General features: G+C 38.7%; 4 protein-coding genes across 5 annotated transcripts; all 4 read right to left on the bottom strand.

Moving 5' to 3' along the window:
- Positions 1–612: 612 nt before the first annotated feature.
- Positions 613–3,780, bottom strand: LOC131320120 (senescence/dehydration-associated protein At4g35985, chloroplastic-like). Its single transcript, XM_058350711.1, has 5 exons — positions 2,944–3,780; positions 2,467–2,597; positions 2,169–2,335; positions 1,828–1,912; positions 613–1,007 (listed from the first exon to the last, which is right to left on the bottom strand). The coding sequence occupies exons 1-5, from the start codon at positions 3,523–3,525 to the stop codon at positions 842–844; spliced, it is 1,131 nt and encodes a 376-aa protein (XP_058206694.1). The 5' UTR covers positions 3,526–3,780; the 3' UTR covers positions 613–841.
- An 847-nt stretch (positions 3,781–4,627) lies between these two features.
- On the bottom strand, positions 4,628–12,441 carry LOC131320119 (uncharacterized). Of its 2 annotated transcripts, XM_058350710.1 has the most exons (15): positions 12,293–12,441; positions 12,081–12,227; positions 11,150–11,205; positions 10,847–11,021; positions 10,272–10,373; positions 9,517–9,588; positions 9,006–9,122; positions 8,812–8,889; positions 8,113–8,175; positions 7,927–8,023; positions 7,312–7,390; positions 7,003–7,214; positions 6,597–6,742; positions 6,148–6,270; positions 4,628–5,039 (listed from the first exon to the last, which is right to left on the bottom strand). In XM_058350710.1, the coding sequence occupies exons 2-15, from the start codon at positions 12,165–12,167 to the stop codon at positions 4,887–4,889; spliced, it is 1,560 nt and encodes a 519-aa protein (XP_058206693.1). In that variant the 5' UTR covers positions 12,168–12,227; positions 12,293–12,441; the 3' UTR covers positions 4,628–4,886. The 2 variants fall into 2 exon arrangements, with proteins under 2 accessions (XP_058206693.1, XP_058206692.1); XM_058350709.1 differs by having other exon boundaries at positions 12,081–12,435.
- A 3,024-nt stretch (positions 12,442–15,465) lies between these two features.
- LOC131320118 (uncharacterized) lies at positions 15,466–17,496 on the bottom strand. Its single transcript, XM_058350708.1, has one exon. The coding sequence runs from the start codon at positions 17,165–17,167 to the stop codon at positions 15,641–15,643; it is 1,527 nt and encodes a 508-aa protein (XP_058206691.1). The 5' UTR covers positions 17,168–17,496; the 3' UTR covers positions 15,466–15,640.
- Positions 17,497–18,577: 1,081 nt separating this feature from the next.
- On the bottom strand, positions 18,578–23,934 carry LOC131320117 (hexokinase-1-like). The gene is made up of 9 exons (XM_058350707.1): positions 23,480–23,934; positions 22,400–22,550; positions 22,129–22,311; positions 21,164–21,238; positions 20,821–20,976; positions 20,528–20,626; positions 20,316–20,446; positions 19,506–19,587; positions 18,578–19,287 (listed from the first exon to the last, which is right to left on the bottom strand). The coding sequence occupies exons 1-9, from the start codon at positions 23,749–23,751 to the stop codon at positions 18,946–18,948; spliced, it is 1,491 nt and encodes a 496-aa protein (XP_058206690.1). The 5' UTR covers positions 23,752–23,934; the 3' UTR covers positions 18,578–18,945.
- Positions 23,935–24,303: the final 369 nt, after the last annotated feature.

Genomic DNA, 24,303 nt, shown 5'->3' with positions numbered 1-24,303 from the left:
TCTTCTTTTTTTTTTTTCATTTAATTTTTTTTTTTTGCATTTGTTAGTTTTGCGTTACTTTTGTGACTTATTGATTTATCTCGGTGAGAGAAATAGGAAAAGTAAAAAATTTTGATCGAAACTCATAATTTTTTTCAAAAAGACAAGAATGAGTAAAAAAAAGTTGATTTATTGACATATTTTTGTCTTTATTGATAAAATTATGAGTTTCGATAAAAAAAATTACTTTTCCGATTCCTCTCGTCGAGACGAATCAATAAGTTGCAAAAGTTTGACGCAAATTTTATTTTATTTTTGAATAAGGACAAAAAAATAAGTCTCTTAATTTTTTAATCTAAACCCACCCTTAATTCGGGCAAGCCACAACAGTGTAAGCCCAAACTAAAATACTCAGGTCCAACTATGATTGACAATTTCTCATTCAACCCTCAATGGTTTTTTGTTCATTTCTTTTGTGGATTAATCCCCTAATATAGGAGATTATAAATCTACTTGGACCCACCTCTCGAGGTGTCCAGCTCCCACTTAATTTTTGGCTTGGTAAAATTGAGCTTTTGTTCTTGTGTGAAAAATATTAATGGTTTTGCTATCGTCAACGATAAACACACTAGAAGACAAAAAAAAATACGCATTTTTGTGTACTTTATGCACATTTTAATACATATTTACACACTCACTATTGTCATCCAATTGGACTGATTTTAGAAATATTAAACACAACATTGGCATTGTTCCAGGGTTTCAACACAATAAGTTAGACAAAATCATTGCAGAGATGTCTGGCATTGTTTCCATGTCATTCTTCCGGATGATATCGCAAAACGAAATTCCATGGGGTTCTTCAAGAAGAATTCTTGCTTTTTCTTGTACTGTTTAGGACTCCTGAAGAAACAGTTGATGCCGGATTGATGGCTTTCCTAATCTTCAACACATTCCAAGCTGTGCCAGCACAGTGCCCTGCTGTTGCAAGCGCATGTCCTGTTGCCTCCCCTGCATTCTCTCCAAACCTGTTGCCCAAAAATCCCATGGCAATCGAGAAGAAGAAAAGAAAATAGTGATATGATCTTGCTACGCCCACTAACTAAAACTAACTAAAACGGAAATACGGAATAAACCAGGGTACTATAGCGGTTTAAAGCTGATCACATAACCTACCATGAATCCCTAGGTCTTGTATGATATTCGTAATCCCTTCATCTTAGTCCGGTTTGGTGGGGTTACTCATCATGTGAGATCACGTATCTTTTCTGTTGGGTTTATGTGGTGGAGAAGGCCCTTGGGGTTACTCATCATGTGAGATCACGTATCTCTTCTGTTGGGTTTGTGTGGTGGAGAAGGCCCCTAGAGCACCACGTGGCGGTACTCTAAGAGCACTGAATAATCACTTTCGTTTGTGGATCCAACTCGATGGTGAGTTGGCGGGGGTTGACTACTAATATTATTTTGGTAATTGGCTGTTATGAACCCTAGCATACATAATGGTGGCTACCCTAACAATCAAAATCGTAGTCTTCTTCTCTCTCCAACATTGTTGTCAAAGACTGGTGTGATCCGTGTACATAGACAATTTCGTGGTACCTCGTGTATCTGTGTGTCATGTTTTCGGATTACATTTGATTCTTGTTTAAGTTGTGGTTTATTTCTCCGAGCTCAAGGAGTACAACAGAGGCTAGAATGTTGATCAACTGATAACATCTTTCCAACTAGCTTAGGAAATTTGGTTTTTGATTTATTCCGGATTTCCATGATCAAGACCAATGAATGTGTGGATGTACAACCAGTATGGTGTAGAGTAATAAAAACGGTACAATTGTTCAGAGACTCTACCTTTGGCTAACCATTCTGGTTGTGGCAGCAGAGGTGGCAGAAAGGGCTTGTTTCTCAGCAACTTCAGCTGCATCCAAGACTTTGTCTGCAGTTTATATAGAACAACCAATTCAAAATGGCATTTTGAGTTACTCTATTAGGCATTATTTACAACGTAAGAAAGTCGTCAATAAACCAAGCAGTGTCTAATCTACCCGTCTAAAAACTTTCAAATTTTCCTCAAGTTAAATGACAATATTTCTCGTGATTGAACTCAGTTAATCTATGACCGTAGTTTTACTTATTGAAAGCAGTAAAGTTACAAAGGCATGCACAAATTGGGGGGATTTTTTTTGACTTACTGACAGCATCCAGCGAAGCCAAGAGGACCTCTCCTGGAACCATGGCTAGGAATGCCTTCCCAGGTTTGGATCGAACCACCGGACCCATCACTGAACCGGCCACAATCCCAACTCCATCAAGCATTACTTTGCTCATCTTCTCTGTCATCCTCGACAGCTGTCTGACACTACGAAATCAAAAATAACAATAATCTGAATATCCAATAAAATCGATCTTTCGACTTAATGCAAATAAAATTTCTTGCCTTGTCACAGATACTAATCCAAAGAAAACCAAAGGAATTGATCATTGAGGTACCGTTTTAGGCTTTTATTTAATCCGCTTTTCTTTGTGGAGCCACCAGCTTTGTTGGTCTTAGTTTCTCTTGCTGAGGCACTGTTTTTCTCCTCTGCAGCTTGAGTTAGAATCATTTCCCCTCCCTTTTGCACCTGTTTTTTTTCTTATGCATTCTTTAATTTAACCAACTATTGAAGGAAATAAATCACTACAAAAATGTGACATTATACAAGGGCAAAAACATTCCAAGAATTCTGCCACTAGATTGCAAGCCCGGATAAAGGAGGAGGGTTGTACGTTAGGTAGCTGACGGCCAGCACGTAAGCCCATTAGATCTTTATAACATGAATCCAAATATGATAACAAGACATGCTAGGGCGTTCCCTTTAAGCGACGCATTGTGCCTGCCTTCGGGTGCTTCGAAAAATGAGCAAGGGGCATCACACCGGCGCCCGGGTGTGGTGATAAGTGAGCAAGGTTTAGTACTAAAAGACATACCTGGTTGGTGTAAGAATTGCTGCATTTGAAGATCCCCCTGACAATCTGACCAGTCCCTCCAGCAATTGCCTTTGCCAAGAAATTATTGTAATCCCCAACGGCAGGAGCATACTCCTTCCAATTCACACCCCTATTTCGATTCGACTCCGGTGAACAGGAAAAGCAAGAATGCTCTTTCAAGAATGAATCCAACGAGCCCAAACTCCCACCACCGTCAGGAAAACTCACCCCATAGCTCAAAGGCTCTTCACCATCTGTCATGGGCAGAGAGAAAAGGTAGTGCAAAGCATCAAGTTTCACCACTGGCTCATCATTTGTCAAAGGCCATTGGAGTTCATCGCCAACTTTGACCGTGGTTGCAAGTACAACGTTTTCGTCTGATACGCGGAAGAGAGAGAAGTCGCCATTGGCGAGTTCTACTGCCTCCCCTTCCTCCATCAGATGAACTTTGCATCCGGGAATTCGTAAAAGAATTTCGTGTTTCACATCTCTGGGTGATGTGTTTTCTTGATTTGGTTGTTCTGGTGAGGAGACTTTGGTCGGAGACAGAGTTCTAGGCCTACTACTACAACAGCTCATCATCTTCTTCTTCTTCTTCTTTGTGGTGGTGGTTGTTTGGCAGAAAGGAAAGAGAAGGAAAGGGTGGAAGAAAGAGAAGGGAAAATGAGATGATTAACAGAGAAAGTTGCAGTCTGATCTACAAGAGTTCGCTTTTCTCTACTATTGTTTTAGTTTTTCACTTTCTTTGGTTATGAAGAACTGTTTGGCAGAAAGGAAAGGGGAGGGAAGAATAAAGGGGTAAAGACGGAAAAGGAGGTGGTTAAAAGAGAAAGTGGTGCTGTGATTGATTCCTTGTTTTGCTGAGCTTTATTCTCTTCTACCTGGCTTGTCGGCAGTCCCCTTATGGGGACTGCACCGTGCCGTGCAGTTGGCAGGATATCAGCTTGTACCGGGTTTGTTTTCATAATCGAAACCGTTCATGTCGTAGAACTCGTCGAAAACTTTAACCACGTCAAAAATTATGTTAATCGGATAACTGTTAATACCTAATCGGAGTGACTTTTTGATGGGTTTGATCCAGTGTGGCCATATCCATTTTCAGAAACATAAATGTGATCCGATTAGGAATTAAACAGTGTTTAATTAAAAAGTCACTCTGATTAGGTATTAATAAGGATCCGATTAACATGATTTTCGATGTGGTTAAAGTTTTCAACGAGCTCTACGACATAAACGGTTCCAATCATGAAAATAAATTCAATACAAGCCAATATCGGGCCAACTGCACGGCACGGTGCAGTTGGGACTGCCGACAAGCCAGGTAATAAGCTTCTGCTAAAGGTAATGGGACTTTCGGTGGAGGATAAGCGTAAGCGCGACAGCCTGTGATTGAGGAGCATCACAGTAGTTCTCACTACCGGTTTGATCAAGTATCAAACAAGTGGTTGCCTCCGTGCTTTTCTTGGACCAAGCTGCCCAAAAAATGGAAAAGAATAAAGCAATCTTTTCTTCAACATTTGTGCAGAATATGAAACCGAGTCAAATGCGTATCGATTCGAGAGCCGGAAGGAGAAAGAACTAAACATCTCACCACTCATACTTGCTAAGAAAAAGCACATAAAAATTGTGTTCAGACAGGCCTCAAGAAAGAACATATATTCTTGCACAAGTTTTCCTGTTTTACACTGGAGTTCTAAATGCGTAACTCACTGAGGAAAACCATTACAATAAACTACGTGAAGTAACCTACCAGTGGGGAACATTGAAGCTGAATAATCAATTGATTGAATGGGTAATGAACAATCAAATGAATGATAGCACATAAATAAATCAAGGATTGTATTGGCCAAACTATGTGCTAGGACGTGAATAATCCCAAGAAGTGTTGTTCCGAAAGCCACCACGATTCATCGATAAGTCCGTGTTCGTTAAAAGCCCAATTTCTAGACATCAAATTTCCTGGGCTGGCGCCACTGGGTCAGATTTGTTGACCAAGAGCCAAAGATGGACGAGTTGGGATGAACTCCTCTCTTTCCATATAAACGTTTCCCACCCAAATCCGTATATTTCGGTCCCTTATCCTTGCTTCTGTCAATCTGTAATAAAAAGTCAAGCTCTGTTAAGAAAATGGCAAGGGCCGCATGCAGAACAGGGTGTCCCACCTGCCTGGTGAGGTGGGTCAGGTTCACTTCACCCAGCAGTAATAGGCTGATTGCTAGTCTTACCGGTCGGGACCATAAGTAGTACTAAGCTAGTGGCCAGATTCATATTGTCAAAAGAACTGAAAAGAAAAATATTCTGTTCATCCATACAAACTCTAAAATTTGTCTCCCATTAAAAATGGCCAAAGTTGAGATCCTATTCACCCATTCATATAGGGAAAAAGCTAGGGGTGAGCATGGACCGGATTGGTTCGGTTTCATAGTAAACCAAGAACCAAACCACTACCTACGGATTATGAATTTGGAAAATCAAACCAACCCACAAAAAGTATACGACCAACCAATCCAAACCATTAGACTACGGTTCGGTTTCGGTTTCAAACCAAGGATTACTTGAAACTAAGATATCATCTTCGTAAACTATTTAAGTACTCAAAATTGTGGAGATAACTAAGAATTGGTTTTCATTTATAAAAATTTAGGAATTAATTGAACCGTGAATGAAGCATTATATATTTATATACCATGTGATTTTGGTGAACCACAATTATAGGAATAAATTGTGATATATAGAAGTTTATACTAAATAATTTTGGCAGTAAATAAATACTAAATAGGACGGTGGATTGAATAGATTATTAATTTAGAAAACTAATTGACTATATATAACTCTCATGTATACTTGGTGTATCTAAATTAAATGAGTTATATAAATATACAGTTCGGATTGGTTTGGAATCAACAAACCAAACCATTTAACGCGGTTTCTAATTTTTTAAAACCAGAACCAAATCACACTACTAAAAAACCAAACCAAATCATTTGGATTGGTTCGGACTGGATTCGCAGTTTGACGTGTGTACCATAGGGCTTCCCCAATCCATGTCAAAACAACAGAATGGAGACTATCAAAATGAAGGGTATTTTCATCGGGGGAGCTATGCTTTTTCATTTGTAAGACAATTGCACCACTTTCTTCTCTTTAACAAACACTAAACAACTGTTATGTTCCGGGGGAAACCATAGGCCTTAACAAGCATACCTTACTTATCTTCCCATCCTTCAAGTGGTATCGAATGCCAGACCAATTGATGGACTGACAAAAATGTGAACGAAAAGCGGAGATAGGGTACAAGAAATTATCAACCAGCATCGCAATAAATACCTGCCCCATTCAACAGCAGATAAATTATTGTTCAAAGTCAATCCATGATAAATCTAACAAACTAAATGACATCACCATACATTTTGATCGTCAATATTATACTTTTTTAACAATCCACAAAATAAAATAACGTGAGGAGGTAAAGACAGAAAATGATAGTTTTTGTCTTTTTGATGTGGCTGTCACCTGAAACGCTTGTGTTATACCGCAGTAAACCTTACAGAATATATTAGGTTGCATTTGAAAGGTTTACTCATGCATAACAGACAGTTCCAGGGAAATTGAATTCCAGACAAAGGAACGGCAACCGAAGAAGAGATACTTACAAGGCACCAGTTGTAAGAGGCAAGGGACAGCGGAAGCGCCTCAGGAGATAACATGTTGCATAGTTGAACTTCTATTCTGGTCAAGTTCCACATAGAGAGAAGTTCTATAAAAGTGCATATAGCTAGGCAGCCTGCAAGTGTCAAGCCTGAAAAAGAAATGATTGATGAAAGTGAACCAGAATCGCTCGAGACATTGGAAGAATGAAATTAAAGGCCTGACACTTTAACATCGTTCTCTATCTTGATTTTTTCATTCTGTTTCAATGGGCTGTAATCAATATCTGCAGGCGTCTGCAAAATACTGAATTTTGTTTGCAATTTTAAAATCAGTAGGACACCGTTGTTATCCTTTGTGAGGAGTCTAATTATCTTTAACACTTAGGGGCCTGCGTTTTACGTGTCTTACCACGAGAAGTATGGGCAGTATCCCCGACTGAATGCCCTAGAGAATAAATTCTTAGTGCTGCCGCGAGATGAAAGACAGCCATAAGATATGGCGCCACAAATCCCCATGATAGGTAGCAGTGGGAAGAAAATAATGCACGGTTCATTATCCAGTTAACCTTTGTCGCGTATGATTCCAGAACAAATGTTTGCTTCCTCAAGTAGTTCCAGTACCTTCACAGATCAAAAAGTCAAGAGGAAATAGCATATTTTATTTGCGATTTAATGCCTGTCTTCAAGTATAAATACTTTTGATCTCTACATTACAAACCTTGAGAAACTAAGATCACTTGCCAGCGGGTGAGGAAAAACAGCAACTGGTGGTGATGTAATTAGCCTCTTATGAGCCCCTGGAAAATAAGAAATGAAATCATTAATTGTAAATTAGAGATCTATCAGCTACAAATGAAAAATTATGAACATAGGAATTCCTTGTGACACGGCTCACGTAATGGTGAAACACAGAAGAAATGTAAGTGTAGAGTTCTGCCAACCAATACATGTAGTCCTCATACTATGATGAATTCAAGTACATCCAATTTGATTTAGAGAAAAGATACAAAAAACCAAAACATTAACCATCAGTTGTGGACAGGGACCATTGCTTGATGAAACACTAAACCAGTAGGCAACAAGTGTAAAAATGCAGGTTCAAATTTGAGATCAGCCACTTCATGCAAATATTTGAATGAAAGAGGAAATTGTCGTAAAATAACTTACCAGTGTTTAGTTAATTGGTAATTCAGGGCAAAGTTCAACCTGTTTGGCTTAAAGATAGGTGGGGTAGTAGTGATACAACATGTTTGCAATATCAAGAAAAATGTAGCTTTTAGACAAAACGACTAACTTGAACAAGGTTACGTGGGCAAATCACTGAACACAATACCTGCTATGGCTGCAAGAGTCATGTCATCAGAATATCCCCCATCTCGAAGATCCGAAACCACCCCATGACGGTTATTTCTAAAATCATCTGCATGCATCTGAAATGAAAGAAAATTATGGACTCCACAACTATTTCATTTCCATAATGAGCATACAACAGTTCGAAAAGGAAGAAGCTGGTACTTGCCATCATGCACCCTCCCCACAGGAAAAATGTTTTGCCACCAGTAGCAAACCCCATCGAACAAGGCTGCAAAAGATGATTTTCAGTTAATTCATGAGTTTAAAAATATTTTTAACAAGTGAAATATCTCTATGCAATGACCTCAACTAATATATGTTAAACAACACCTGTTCATACATTTATTTCAGGATCTTGCACAATTAATTGGGCTCAATGAGACCAAATCAGCTAATCCCAACAGCTTCAAACCTCTTGGTAGACAAAACCAGTGAAGAAAAGTGGACCGTCAACTAAACCAAAAGAACTTACCACAGCTGAACTGCACAATTGTTACTTCAAGCAGATAGATTTTTGTGATATGAAATCAGAGATTTGATTTCGTTATGCTTATACTTCATCGTTCTATTAATTGCATATCTTATTCACTGTTCAATTTGAAAGGTTGCTTTATGGATATCACATATAGGCGCCACAAGATGTATACTTGGAAAATACACAACTGAAAAGTCTGAAATATAAAATGCTTTCAGCAACGGCCGAGGATGTTTCAGGACTACTTCCAGCAGAGTTATATGGATAAGAAAAGCTACATGTAGCTGGTTGGAAACAAACACGCGATACTAAATGCGTGCACATTATTTGTACGTGTGCATGGACAATGAAACATTAAAAGAAAATTAAAGCTTTTTATGACTGTCATACCATATGGTATTCATAGATGCAGTAACTTCCCAAACTTCCAGAAGGTAAATCAAGAGGGTATCCTGTTTGAATAAAAATCTGCACGTCAATAGCACAACGTTAAGGTTGCCATAGGAGGCAGACACATCACAACAAGAGCTAACCAACTCAGTACAGTCTACAAAAATCAAGCAGTTGCATTTACTTTACCATACCTCAGGATTTTTTTCCATCTCGGCTGTGAGGGCTCCAATTGACCCAGGATGCAGCCTAACATCATCGTCAAGAAACAACACATACTTGCTGTCTTTATGCATTCTCTCCACCCCAATCTGCACAATTGCACCATACTTGATGAGCAACAATGAGAGACATATATCCAAGAAATAAATCCTCAATACGCTCTGGGCTATAGGCAGATAAATATACAAAAGGACTCCGGTCTGCAAACACAGGATTTCTTTTACTTTGTAACCGATTGTAGATAAGATTACCTCATGGTGAGAATCAAAGTCAATCCTCAGTCCACCAAAATTTAGTCAAATTTATGGTTGTAAAGTTTAACTTGACCAGAAAAAAGGAACACTGCAAGTATAAGATCACATTTATAAAAAAAAAAAAAAGGAGAAAGATGCCAAACACTGAACTGTTCTTTTCATTTTCCATGAAGAATAAAAGTTGTTCATTTAAGGGGCATTAACTGCAGGGTTGTAGACTTGTACCTACCAACTGATTGTGAATTTTTTGACTACAAGTTGTTGACAACCCAGCTACAAAAATCTTTGCATCAACGTCATCCTGCACAAAACATTGGAACAATTCAGGAAAGGAAAATAACCAGAAGATCCTAGACATATTCTGAGAAAAAATTTGGGACGTTCCAATAAGCATGATGAATGCATACAGAACACTATGGTAACTGAAGTAGCTAGCAAAGGATGATGCAGTATAGCACGGCCTGACCTCTGACTCAACAGATTTCTACAGTCTACAAAACAGAACTTTTGAGTAGCTAGAACGTGACACTCATACATCACGATGGAGAACAAGGTTTACAGATAAAAAGCAAGCCAAACCAACCTCAGTGGGTCGGCTAATACAACAGTTTCTTCACAATCCGAAGATAAGAACTACCAAAAACCAAGTGATATGGAAATGACAAACCAGAAATGCTGCATTCCAGATACTAGATGAAACTTCATTTTTGCCCAGGAGAATTTTCATCAAGCATAATATTCGTAGTTTTGTACAGCTAGATGATTTAATATCCTCCGGAATATCCGACACCTCCAAAATATAGATGCTACGCACATTTTCAACTATAATCGGCATATGCTTGTATACATGTACTAATTCATAAAAACATGATACGACAACTTTGCTTTCAAACCATAGCTGAGTCCCTTGCATAATCAAAGGCATGAACTGTAGAGGCAACTAAATCGTCATATGACAAAGGGAATCGGTTGTGCAATATATACCTTAAAATCTGCTAGTAACCGATTTAGAGCATGGTAAGCAGGATCATCCGTACTTTCCACCACAAAATGAAATTCCAAAGGACCACCATATAAGGACGTGATCTGCGATTCATGATTAATGAACCAGAACAAAAATCAAGACCAGAGGATATCTACGACCCTTCACATATTGATCGAACAAGATTAAAGAAGTTCAAAACTTGGAATTAGTTTTTCAGTGAAACCAAGGCCTACAATATCACAATCTAGATAAATTAGTTGCAAAAGTGGTCTTAAGAAGTCCATCATGGCTTTAATACATGAATCTGAATCGCAGGAGAGACAAACATCCAGTGTTAACAAATAAAAGTTGAAGTGCCAATCCTTTTTCCCTTTGCATTATCACATTAAAAACTTCTGCAATGAGAGGAAGCATCTCTAGTGGCTCTTCATTGAGGGTGAGTATCCCAACTTTTATTCGCTAATAACTAGAGCGAAGATGAAAAAAATACCAAGAGAAAACTGATATAATCATTTCCTATTTTCTAATTTCAGCACTTCAACAGGGGTAGTATGTGGTTTTTCGCAGAGTTTACCTGAGTTCTCCAGTTATGTAAATTGTGCTCCCCGAAGCCTTTTAACGGCATTACAACAGTCACTCTTGGCAGGTTAACCTGATTAGAGTGCTCGAGGTCATTAATATCGTGACTAAGAAATGCAAAGCTATTGCCGCCTTTCATGCTATCTTTCATCTGTCTAATCTCTCTACTCCTGTGAGAAGAAAGAAAACAGTAAATAAATCCGGAGTATGTACCTTTCCACCAAGGTTACGTGGCGGAAAATGAGCCAGTAACTTGATGCCACCTCATCACTAAATTTTGCAGACAAATGCTTGATACCTGACATAAGCAGCAAAAGCCCATCCAACAGCGAGAGTTAAGCAAATTAGATATCCCTGCATAACAAGATTCATATTGACCAAAAGTATTTCAAAAACGATAAAATCCAACTTCATCCTCAAAAAAACAGAATTTCAAACCTAACATAATCTGCAAGGTTCCTGACAAAAATATAGGGGAAAGAAAGCATTGGCATTGATAAGTAACCAAACAAAACTAAGTCTTTTCCCACCAATTAGAGTCGGCTACATTCATCTTTCTTTATGATTCCGGGTATATGGTCAATAAACTGTAACATTCATATCCTTTTTTGTCAATTGGCATTTATAATAGTTGAAACTCAACTTCACTAAACCATGTTGAGCAAATAAAGCTCGTCAGGTTGATAGTTCCATTCACGATTTTCTTCTCTCTCTTTCAGATTATACTTTTTCGTCAAACAAATGCCAGAATTACAAGCATTGGCATTGATTAGTAACGAACAAAAAAGTCTTGTACCGTATATCGGATTGGGCTCGCGTATCTTTCTTTACGATTCGGGTATATGGTCAATAAACTGTTAAATTCATACCCCTTTTTGGCAATTGGCAATTGGCATTGATAGATTATCAATGATAATACTCGAAATCAAACTTTTACCAAACCATGTTAAGCAAATAAACCTAGTGGGATTAATAGTTCTGTTGGAGTTTGTCCAACATCGGTTAATTATCTTCTCCAAAACTAGTATAGTAGCCTGGACCACTCATTGTTAATTGGTTATGAGTTCAAAATTATATTCTCTATCTTTCGTATACATCCTTTCTCGTCAAACAAGAACCTAATTCCGATATCCAAACCGTAAAATAAGAATCAAGCAATAAAACTTGAGCTTTTTTTTTTTCGGGCTCGTGGCCGAAAACAAACGGAGAAGTCAAAAAGAAAACCGAACCTGGATCTGAATAAATATAGCGAGAGGACTACAAAAAACTCCGCTAGAATAGATAAGAAACGCATCCAGAGAGTCAAATGGCGACATCGTCTTCTTCCTTTGACTTCCCTCTCCTCCTCTTTCACTCTCTGGGAATGCGTTAGGTCAAGGATATTGAGACCCCTAAAAAGGCCCTAGATTCGGCTACGTTTATTACAATTTCTCCCCATTCATGTTCAGTTGCTTCTCTCAGATGGCCATGGACGGAGACAAAGAGAGAAGAAGAATGAAGAGACAGAGAGAGAGAGAGAGAGAGAGAGGAGAATGAGAGGAGAGAGAAAGGGGGAAACGTGATAGACCGCGTAATTTTATATTTCGAAGGACGGCCGAGCCGCAATTTTAGAGACGGAGAGACCGTTAGATACGGTGGTTAGTCTGAGGGTGTTTTAGTAATTTGAGGTGGCACGTGCTGAGTGGTTGGACCTCAAAAGTGTGGAAGATTCGCAGAATTATTCCTTTTTTTGTTTTTTTGTTTTTTAGTAATTAGGGAGTACAACATTTTCATGCGTCACGCAATCAAACACCTCTACCAATTTTGTTTAGCATTTTTACCTATATATCTAGAGATCATTTTTTCTTAATTTTATAAAATCATTTGATGAATTTTTGCTCTTCCCCTACACGTGCTGTGACGTCAAATCTTACCTCTACCCCTACCACTTTCTGAAATAATTATAGCTAATTTCCCACACTTGTATTCGGCAAAGGAATTAGAGCAATAAAAAAAACACCTAATTATTTATTGTGGTAAATATTGGACGTATCGTACATTCTGCGTGCAAATGATATGGGGCTTGATCAGGCGTTTGTCTAATCCGTCATGCCCAATACTTGAATCGGTTACCTGTTTCTTTCTAAAAAATAAGAAAGCAGTGAATACTGGTTATCGTCTGCGTCGTTTGGTATATGTTTGCACTAAGCCTAATACATGGCCACATTCGGATATTCATTCAGGGAAGCAAATCGAACTCGGGGACCTAGTTGACAAATAAAAAAGGAAAATGATTGAGGTATCCACTACTAAGATTTGAAAACAATTGTTGAGTGTGTGATTGGAAGAGGTTGGCCATGTTGGATGTCAAAGGATAGACGAGAACAGAAAAGATATACTAAACGTATATGACTCCGTCGGACCTGGAGACCCTGCCAAGCAGGGGTGCCGAGCACATCTCGGCCGTCCAAAAGTGTTTTGGACAGCCCAAATGTAAAGGTACCGAACGGATTTAAAAAAAGAAAAAAGAAAAAAGAAAAAGAAAAGGAAAAAGATGTTTCGATCCGGGCCGTTGATTCCGAGATGAACGGCTGGATTGACCGCTTGGCACCCGCTTGGCAGGGGTGCCGCTCGGTAGGGTCCCCGGGTCCAACTCGGTCTGGCCGGCCAATTCACGGAGTTCTCTGTACCATATATCCTAGGTAGTTATGGAATCTAGGAAATGGATGCAACTAGCAACCTGGTTTTGGCATAGAAATAGGCTGTCATTAGCCTGGGTTAGCTAAACCTGAAATCCGAAGCAAAAGGATGGAAGCATGCGGACCTGACGAAACAATGTACAGGCATATGGTAGCACTACCATCACATGGTCATATGGTATTGCCAGATTTGGCTTCAAGTAAACGTATGGCTCGATGACACTCAGACAATCGTGTAGGCCTCTGCATTTCATCTGGACCGTTCAACTTCGACTAGTAGGACCCGAAAGTATGAGTAGGACAAGATCCTAAACAAAAATTTGTCCTCTAACTTGTTTACCGAAACATCAAGAAAATGATTGTTACCTTCTTCCATCGTCCCAACAAATTTGTTCTTAAAATCAATAAATACGTAGTTTGAAAATGAAAGAAAGTTGACAAGATGAGTAGACATTTCATCATATTAGAATTTCAAAGCTGCTAAAATGAGCTCTCAGGAAAAGATCTGCAGGTGAATAAAGAACTGCTGCAACACTATCAAAATATAAAAGCACAGGCTATATATCAGGCAGGTTGAATATCCATGCCTTTTTACCCGCATAGACCTGGGTACGAATAAAATCTTCACATTCTAACTACTTCTAGAGTGTGTTACATGGACTCTTCGTTTCCTCTCAAAGAGTAGCTGTGTCTACTAGATATGATGAGTATAGAATACGAGTTCGATCACTTGTACATCTAAATTGACCACATGGATCGTGGTTTTTTATAATGTTTGAGGAAGGAGAAGCTCCCACTGATAGAAAACAAATATTCAAAGCCTTACACATGATGGATCATAGAAATCCATGTTTCGAGGTAGATTTCGTGTAATTTTAAACAGTACATCTTATATATTGAAGTTCCAAATAATAATAATAATAATAATCTTATGTTGAAATGTTCACGACATGTCCACTTAATCATATCAAACTTTTGAATACATATCCCCGTATGCTAAGTGTAAGGAGATCTCTGTTTCCTAGCTAGATGCAGTAGTTTTTGATTGGACACATACCCGAAAAATATACCCAGTCCATAGTATAATTTATGTAACGTACTTTATAGAACAATTTGCTGTTCCGAGCAAGCAACAGTTCAAAGCAAGCCTTGGTCATGCACTGGATAGTTACTAAAAGAAAATCATCTCAACAAATACTCTCAATCAGAAAGTCAAGGTCCACCATAATGGGTCATGACTGCTACACTGTTTGTGCCGCAAAAATGTATGGAGAAAGAATTCAAGAAAATCATTCTGAGGGCAAACACATGAAAACTTGCTGAAATTCCAATAAGCCGGAAATATTGTTTGAATTACAGGAGAAGTACATCATAAATGAGAGCAGGAAAGCTAAGTGCCAAGTACGAAAGATTAAAGAACATATAAGAATGACTTACATGACAAACCTGCTAAAAGAAATTTCATTACAAAACTTTGAGGATCTGATTGGCTAGATATGAACTGGAATTACAAAACCTTCCAACAGCATCTCCGGCATGTGAAAAACATTTTATTTGCTCTGCCCCATTCTTATTTGGATAGATATACACACAAAGAAAAGAACAATAAAAAGGGAAAAGAACAGAATTGCAGTAAAATAAGAGAGAAATTGATGACAAAAAGCCTATATGTTATTCCTTTGTCTGTACAATTCATGTCAATACTAAGTTACTAACTAAATAGAAGGGATCCGATGCCATGCAAAAATCAAATTATATGCACAGTAGTGTTACATGGACACCAACAGACATGAGTCTCATGACAATTTATATGGAGTAACAGCATGGGATTTGTGTCCAAAACCGGTACCCAATTTAGACTTACATACTCAGATGAGAAAATCATACCACAAGGATCATGAAATTTCATGAAATTTCATGAAAGTGCAGAACTCTGTTAATGACTGAATGCAATGGCTAAGCCTACGTCCATTATCCTTAACAAATCCAGAAGATTCACATGTAAAAGTCCATTACCATATATCGGAGAAAAATTCATGGACGACCATAAACCATGAAAAACAAATTGCAGAATAAGAAATCTAAAGGCAAGTGCCATGAACTCTCAATTCTCATTCCAGTAAATCAGCTTTCCCATTTCCTATTTGGTCATCTTTAGAATTGCTACCAATCAAATGATGAAGAAGCACACCTGCTGCAACACTGACATTCAAGCTCTCCACCGCCAGAAAGGACTGGAACTCTTCACTTGAGTACCCACGAGTAGTACCTGCACTTTCCCCATCTTCATGTCCTGCACTTATATCCAATGGAAAATTTCCAGGTATCCTAACCAACTGAGTACATGATCTCTCTACCAATGGCCTCAACCCAGTGCCCTCACTCCCTAATACAAGAATTGTGGGTGCATTGGGCTCAACCTCATTCAGAGGAATGGCTCTTGAAGAAACTGAACCTCCAATAACCCGCCAACCATTTTCAGCTGATGATACTAGGAACTGCATCATATTCTTGCAAGACCTAAGCTCCATTAATTCCAATGAGCCTGCACTCGCTTTGCTTACAACACCACTTAGTGGTGCAGAATTCTTCGCACACAACACCACCCCTGAAACTCCAAAAAAGTAGGATGATCTAATAATTGCTCCTAAATTTTGGGGATCCGTTACCTCATCCAAGGCAACCCAAAGAGGAGCCTTCTCTTGCCCCATTGGAACCGGGTCCAATTCCTTGATCCCTACCATGTCCAGTGGAGAAGCATCTAGGACTAGGCCCTGATGTGGGCGACTATCAACTACCATATTCAGGTCATGCTTTGAAACTTCTTTTTTGCTTAAGGCAATCTTTTCAGCTATCCTCAAAACACGCTCAAACCCTTTCTTGTCCTTCTTCTTCCTGTTATTGCCACTCAAATCAAGCCCCTCCTGTACATACAGAGCATAGAACTCTCTTCTACCAGCCGACAATGCAGCCAAAACGGGTCCCACACCGTAAATCCCCTCACCAACCATCCTGGGCACTGTCGATTCAGTAGCCTCTTTCCACGTCTTTCTACCCCAAGTTTCCTGCCTATCCCCCGTCTGGCGAAACTCCGGTCTTTCAAATCTGGGTTTCGCATCAACAAACCTGTTATATCTATTCTTAATCTTGTCCCATCTCGGATCATCGAGAACCTCATTTTCTCCCTCTTCTTCTTCCACAACTTGCTGGGCCCCGTCCTTGTAGCCCCGTCTATCAACTAAAGTACTACCCCCATTTTCCACATTAGATGTACCACTTTTTAAAAACTTCTCTGCTGATTCCTCCCAAGAAGACCGGCTAGCTTTCAAATTTGTTACTTTCTCTACCCTTTTAGTGTCCTTGGTCCTCTGTGATGCTAACCAAGGCAAGGTTTTCCCCATCTTGACTGCAGTATCACCATCTTCAGAAACTTTCTGTGTATATGAGCTCGAAAAACTACGACCTCTACTCAAAGAGTGATTCCAAAAACCATTTTTTAGGCGAAACCCACTCGAAAAGTGTCCAGGTTTTGCTAGGGCTACATGGTGAAAGTCGAATGGCGAACTTGTGGGTTTCAGAAAATAGGAGTTTTCTAGGGTTTTATGAAAGCAGCCAACAGAGAAGCCTCTAAAGCTCATTGCGAACTTGTGTATCGAGGGTTTTGAACGAAACCCAGCTTCTAAAGATTAGGGATTTGACAATGGAGAGGTTTAAGGCATCTGGGCGGCTGTGAACAAACCCTAATTGCCAATGGAAAGGTTTACAAATCACAAAATATGTGAAAGATGCGAATTTGAATCGAAACCTGGATTAGAAAGATGTTGATTTGAATATGCTGTGACCCCTTCCTATTTTACAATACACCGTGAACTGCTGTATCTACTTTCTCATCAGAATCTCGGAAGTGAAGATAGGGAGGAGCATCGATGTTATCCAGACGGACTTTCGTTTTCGGAAAAAAAAAACCCACCCAATTTCGATCTTACATTTTTATATTTTTTTCTAACTACAAAAATTATTTGAAAATTTATTATTTTACGAGTGAAAGTAATCAATTGTTCAAACTTATTTGAAAATTTATTAATTTTATGTACCAAAGAAATAATTACTCTCGCCGTCCCAAATTATTTGTCCGGTCCGTAAAACGATAACTTAAAAATAATGCGATTTGTTTAAAAAAAAAATTTAAACTTTTTTCACAAATTAAAATAACTCATTGATATCTAGTAATTAAAAAACTTTTGAATTTTTCTTGCGAAATTTGTATTATTTTTAAGATTATGTTTTGCGGATTAGACAAACATTTTTTAGGGAGGGAGTAATGTTTAAGCATGATTCACATTATCTACGTCTCGTCTCCTAAGATGATCTTGTATGAACTTTTACAGAGAAAAGATCTATTCTTACTACTTTACGACCCTACAACTAATGAGATGTTACCCTCACAAAAGGTGTGTGAGACCCCAAGAATAAATTTCGAGAATGGATTTGTGAAGTTAATTTTGACTACTTATGTTCGTTTGTGAGTTATTTTAGGACTCACTTTAATGATCAGAATTGTTTACTTGGTAAAGTTTATTGAAACATCAATTATATATCCAAATAACGGTAATTTAATATCGGTTGATATAATTTCAGAACAAATTATGTTGAAATAAATAGGTTTTGTTTGAATTGGCGGAAATAAAAAAACAATAGGTTATGATCCATTGGTGTGATATTTTTTTTTAAACATAAGTGTTTTAAAGTTATAGTCCGTATTAGTTAACATCCGATCAACTTACATTTTGACTTTGTTGATTAGCTCAATGGGCTATAAATTGTGAATGTTTTCGATCATCGATGTGAGTTTGGGAAAAACAATCTTTGTGAGATATTTTGGACAGTGTGGTTGGGATTGAAACAAGTCAGTTCGCCTCAGGTTTTTGCCAAACCCGAACCAATTATTTGAGACACAAGACTTTGCTTGATTTGATTTGGGTTACTTGTCCACGATTCCATGTAACACAGACCTCTCAAAAAAAAAGAAAAGGGTTAACAACTGGGAGTACAAAACCAAATTTATTGATTCCTATAGTAGACAAATAAAAGCTTTATTTGCATCAGTGTACCAGAGTGAATGTTCTGCTACAAGCAGCTACTGAAAACAAAAGCCGCAATTCCCCAGTTTATTCTCTATTTCACGAGAAATGAAGTTTACATTAGTGCTCAAAACTTCTCAGCACTTGGAAAAAACCAGAACGACCAACTGAGGCTTGTTGGCAGAACACAAATCAAGGATTAGCTTGGACCAACTCTTGAACCAGGAGACAGATCCAAACCAAGTTGTACAAGAAAGGGGAACAGAAAATATACAATAAAAAACACACAAAAATTGCAATCCCTTTTGACCGGAAATCTCTCTCCCTCTCCGTCATCAAGATTCTTCTAGCTCGAGGTATTGGGAGTGTGAAGCGGCTAGGAGGGCGGCTCCGATGCCGGAGCCATCATTGGAATGCTGTATCGCAATGGTTTCCGATGCCTCCCCCAGCAACTCCTTGAGAGTGCTCTCCATAGAATTTCTGAATAACATATAGTGCTCGAAAAGTCCACCATCTAATGCTATCACTGACTGATTCTCCCCCTCTTTCAATGTGTCTCTCCCCAGTTTCTTGAGGATGCCCAGAATCCCAGCTGCAGATAGGCGGGCTCCACGAACGGCGACTATGTTGCAGACCTCTACTATTGCTTTTCTCGTTTTCAGTGAAGTATTAGATATCTATAAGCATGGGAAAAAATTGAAGCAAATAAGAAACCCCCAAGTTTCAGCTCTCTTAGGTAGAAAACACTCACACTAAGGTGTCTGGCTTCAATTGTTTGTAGACAAACATGAAAACCAACAACAGTGGATAAACGAAAAAGCGAGGTTTCAAATGAAAATTCTTCTATACCCTTTACTCTAACTCGAAATGTCTAGAAGGAAGGAAAGTATTATACCTCAAAAACATCCCTTAACTTGCTCCCTACCACTCTGAGATCAGAAGATGTGTCATGATGCATTGCAGACATAACCGGGGTCCTGCACATGTTACCATAGATTTGTCACTGTCTCACACGAGCTCTCAGATCAAGGCAAGTGATATACATCTATACCATGCACATAGAATCTCCAACATCCAAATACATCACATGGATGCAGAAATATACAAATGCTTCACAGACCAATATAAATGTGCATGCCATTCCGAAAGGTTGAAGATTATTATTATTTTTTTATTACAAGCAGTAGGAGAATAAAAGTATCAAAATTACATCAAACTGGAAACAAGTCTACAATCATAATGAGCCCAACCCAACTAATTGCCCCATTAAGGAGAGAAATAATCCCAACAAATACAAGGGGAATAAAACCCACACGCAGGTGGGGAGATTCGAACCTCAACTTAGCTAGCCCCAGTTGGTTGAAAGGTTGAAGAAATGAAAATGCACTTTGTGTTTGATTATTTGGAATCCATGCAACAAAGTCGCTGGTTGTTTCTCTCACATGAATAGAAAAGTACTTTATGCATGATGTAATTTGATTCCATGCAACAAAGTATTGGTGCCAGTATGTGCACTAAGCTTGAAAAAAAAAAATTGCACATTTTTGAAGAACAAATGGTGAACACTCTCATCATAAAGGTAGGTTGTTCTGCATCTTCCAGTCACTCCACATATGAAGCAAATGGAAACTGACCAAGGATTTCAAATTGAAGCGAAGTAAAAGAAAATGCCAGACTATTATAAAGTGTATACCCAAGGACATACTTTAACATAAATGGAATTTTCAATTTTGGGGGTACGGTATCACCAAAAAAGGAAGCTTCTTCAGCCATCCTGCAGAGAACTCTACGCACAACTTCTCCCAAGTACATGCCAGAAATAATCTTCTCAAAAATCTGTCCAACTCAGTCAGAAAGATGGAATCAGATGTTTATTATTTCATCCAAACCTAAATAGAAACAAGGCAATACAGCAACCTGTTCTCCAGGGTTCAAGCTCTCAGAATCCATGGCTTGATCATATTCCGTTAATGGAAGATGTGACGACCTGAAGTTACCCCACTCCATGTTGATAGCCTTCAAAGAGACAAAGATGGGTTACCACCAAGTTCAATGATAACATATGATCCCGACCCAGTTTAAACCACTAACACAAGCGAATAAAGAAAGCGAGAAAAAAAAAGAAGGGAAATACACGAGAATAAACTAATTGCAAGTTTTAGATGAAGACTAAAAAAGGTTGAAAAAGCAAACGTCCAGAAACGACTAACCATCTCTCCTGATTTAGGTAGTAGACCATGCCACTTGGGAATCGCATGGGCGCGCTCTACATATGCTGCATTGGTTCCAGTACCCAAAATCACAGCAGCAATTACATCTGGGTCATAGTATCTGCCTCCTGCCAATGTTCCAATGGTATCATTGACCTGAACCAAACCAACAAGTTTGAGTCTTAGTCTGAGAAGTGGTTCACCAAATCAAATATTAAGGAAGCTCACCAGATTGACATGCAAAATGAGAAATATCCACTGCCAGCACTGAAAAACTGTAAGCTATCATCCTCAATCGAAAAAAGTCCCTAGAATAGCTTTAAAAGGAGAAACGAGGAATTACCAAAGCAGTTACATGCATATCAAGGCCAACTCTTTCCAGGGCTTTTGTCAACTCTCCAACAACATCTTCTCCAACCTATGATGGAGCCAGCAAAGGAAAAACAGAAGTAAGCATTCAAGGGGAAAAATGGACAGTGGGAACAAGTTAAGTCACCGAATCCACGAGTCATTAACTATATTGAGAATATATTGTCCTCGCAATTCCATTTTTCACGGTTTCACGACAACTGTACCAGATACACAACCTCGACTGCTACCAATGAAGAAATCAGCTAGTTAAAATATCATCAGCCACTGAGACACAACAGAGACTAGTGCGCAAGCATATTAAAGGTAGAACTTAAAAACCTAAGGGCAAACATGCTATAAGGCGTGCATGTACACACACAAACAGAGTAGGGAAAACTACCAGTTTACCCTAAAGTCTAAGGTTCCTTTGTGTTGGATTTCCTTCCAATACTAAATAAAAATATAAGAAGAGGCTCATTCATCGAACCTGACAGTGATAGATATCCGCTCAATAGATACAAAAACGGCTATTTGCTTCATCTACACCAAAGATGCAAGACATTAAAACCAACATTCCTCACGACCAGGACAGCTGATATAAGAACTCGTTCTCAGTTTCTTCACATGGTTGATGTCCACAGCATAACATTCCTTGATTCCTCGACTTTTGGAGGTATAGGAGAACTGCTATTTCAGTGGCAAAACTTTCTATGAGCAGTCACTTTGTGCATATATTTTTGTGAAGTTAGGTCTGTCTCTAGTCCATACCCCCATCGATTGGGGATTAAATGGGTGCTATTATTGTTGTTGGTTGATGTCCACTTTTTTGGACCTGAGTACTAAGTTACTAACATTAGCAGCTGCATATAAAGATGATAACACATATCAACTACATATAAAGATGCTAACAAATATTTCCAGATTATAAGTGAAGGATTCAATGTAATTGAGACTAACCGCATCTTCTATATAAAAGCCTTTGGTCCATTTCATAAGAGTCCCCGATGCAATTGATGACTGCTTGATTGGGAATGAAAAGGTAAAACCTAGCTCCCTCTCTCTACCAGGTGGCATATGAAAATCTTCATCTTCCGTATCAACAAATTTCTTGAGTGCTTCAGCAATAAAATCAAATAATGCCTGAAATCTCCATAATTAAAAGCTTTCAGAGTATGTAGAGAAGTCCAATGACAACTAAACTTGCAAATCTGGCAGAAGAGAAACTCACATCAGAAGTTCCAACCATCAAATGCGGAGGAATAGAAACTTCTTCAAACTCTTGTTTACCCACACGGTTTTCTTTCCCACCCAATTGTACACGAAGGACACGGAAGTTTGTGCCACCAAGGTCCAATGCATAAAACCAACCTTTCTCATCTCTACAAAGGCAGGCCAGAAAGAAACAAGGATGTTCAGCATCATAACAAAGCCACGGACAAACACAAAGAGTGTTGAGATATAAAGAACTCTTGGATCAAAATACGTAATGGCCAAACAAATATCCCTACTAAGTAATTTATACTGCCAAATCGGCAAATCGCTAAGTTTTAGATGGATTTGAATCACAAATTGGTTGCTGTCATACCTATAGTCACAGTGCAATCATATTTAATCTTAGAGCACAAAAATACATCCTCGGAATTGGTCATTCCAGCTGTGAGTCCAGCTTTTGATAGCAAAAGTCAACAATCATAGAAACAAAACAAACGAGTTCAATTTGCATTAGCCAATAGCCTAAAACACTCTTTGAAATCAATCTACAAAAAACCATGTTGAGTTATTGATTTCAGATTCATTTTCCCATAACACTCCTCCCTAAAGCTGTTTCTGAAAACATAAATACTCTTTTGCTTTCTCTTAAACTCTTAGCAGAAAGGATTTCCGATGATTCGAAGACAACCTTGTAGTTTCCCTATTCTATCTAATTCAAAAAAAAAAAAAACCGTTGGGTTTTTGTTTCAGATTCATTTTCACATAACACTCCTACATAAAACTGTTTCTGAAAACATAAAAATACTCTTTTGCTTTGTATTCAATTTCTAGCAGATACGATTTCCCATAACTGGAAAACACCCTTTCCGTTTTCTTTTAATAGTTGACTTCTCCACCCAAAAAATACCCGATCTTGAAAACAACCAACAACAAACATACAGAAAAACCCACTTCACGGGGCATTGACACGGCTTTAATTGGGATCTTCACTGTTGGAACGGTGGGATTGGATTAGTCGAGATGAGCGTAAGCTGGCCTGGACACCTGAATTATTAAAAAAACACTTTCGTATGTAAAAAAGACTGTGTGTGTATACCCGGTGGGAAGATTGTCGACGTAGCTGATGATCATCTTGAGCTTGCTGCCGCCTTCCGAGGCGAGTCCGGCGTGCATCTCGACGGCCATGGCGTCGGCCACCTGCCTCAGCTTCCCAATTGGGGTCCCACACTTGTCCTCCAACTCCCTCACTATCGCCGCCGCCTTCGCCCACCGCCCCGAGCTCCGCATGTGGTGGCGCATCACCAGCGCCGCCGCCACGCACACCGCCGTCGCGCATACCGCCCCCACGCACACCGCCACCTTCCCCATGTACTCTCTCTTTCTCTCCAAAGATCTACCCTTTTGCTGTTTCTCTCTCCTCTGATTCGATTTGGGCTTTGATGGGGAAATTGTTGAATTATTTTTGGAGAGAGAGAGGAAGAGAGTGAAAAGAATGTGGAATTTCACGATTTAATCGGAACAGTTTAAGGAAGGGGAAAAAGACAGGGTTAAAAAGACAAGGGGGGTTTTGTGTTTGGTGGACTTTTTCATCACTTGCATTACTCCTATCCTGTTGGGGATTAAGAAGATAAAAAGGCCTTCTAGTGTAGCATATTTACTTTGTTTTAATTTTATTTTTTAATTATTATTTTATATTTTTCTTCAAGTATTATTTTATTTTTTTATTATTAATTTCATTTATTTTTTTATTTCTGTCCACTCATTACTCTTCTCTTCAATCATTATTTTATTTATCTCTTCACCCACTACCAAAACTAAAATATCCAAATATGCTAAACGAACAAAGCCAAAACTTTGTGTTATCCAAAGTTTACATAACCGCTTATTTTTTTAACACGCATCCCAACTTATTCGTCGGTC

The sequence above is a fragment of the Rhododendron vialii genome, chromosome 3a (assembly GCF_030253575.1).
Source record: "Rhododendron vialii isolate Sample 1 chromosome 3a, ASM3025357v1".
Taxonomy (NCBI): Eukaryota; Viridiplantae; Streptophyta; class Magnoliopsida; order Ericales; family Ericaceae; genus Rhododendron; species Rhododendron vialii.
This window is presented reverse-complemented; position numbering and strand designations above follow the sequence as displayed.

What these genes read in the sequence shown, in the direction of transcription:
- LOC131320119 (XM_058350710.1), bottom strand. Translation starts at nt 12,167, where the DNA reads ATGTCGCCATTTGACTCTCTGGATGCGTTTCTTATCTATTCTAGCGGA. An exon ending in AGATGGAAAAAAATCCTGAG is followed by an intron (nt 8,890 to 9,005) that starts GTATGGTAAAGT and finishes ATTGACGTGCAG; the next exon opens with ATTTTTATTCAAACAGGATA. An exon ending in TACTGCCCATACTTCTCGTG is followed by an intron (nt 6,743 to 7,002) that starts GTAAGACACGTA and finishes TTTCTTTTTCAG; the next exon opens with GCTTGACACTTGCAGGCTGC.
- LOC131320117 (XM_058350707.1), bottom strand. Translation starts at nt 23,751, where the DNA reads ATGGGGAAGGTGGCGGTGTGCGTGGGGGCGGTATGCGCGACGGCGGTG. An exon ending in TACCTAAATCAGGAGAGATG is followed by an intron (nt 20,627 to 20,820) that starts GTTAGTCGTTTC and finishes GTCTCTTTGAAG; the next exon opens with GCTATCAACATGGAGTGGGG. An exon ending in GCTTGAACCCTGGAGAACAG is followed by an intron (nt 20,447 to 20,527) that starts GTTGCTGTATTG and finishes TGAGTTGGACAG; the next exon opens with ATTTTTGAGAAGATTATTTC.
- LOC131320120 (XM_058350711.1), bottom strand. Translation starts at nt 3,525, where the DNA reads ATGATGAGCTGTTGTAGTAGTAGGCCTAGAACTCTGTCTCCGACCAAA. An exon ending in TTAAATAAAAGCCTAAAACG is followed by an intron (nt 2,336 to 2,466) that starts GTACCTCAATGA and finishes TTGATTTCGTAG; the next exon opens with TGTCAGACAGCTGTCGAGGA. An exon ending in GGCTTCGCTGGATGCTGTCA is followed by an intron (nt 1,913 to 2,168) that starts GTAAGTCAAAAA and finishes TATAAACTGCAG; the next exon opens with ACAAAGTCTTGGATGCAGCT.
- LOC131320118 (XM_058350708.1), bottom strand. Translation starts at nt 17,167, where the DNA reads ATGAGCTTTAGAGGCTTCTCTGTTGGCTGCTTTCATAAAACCCTAGAA.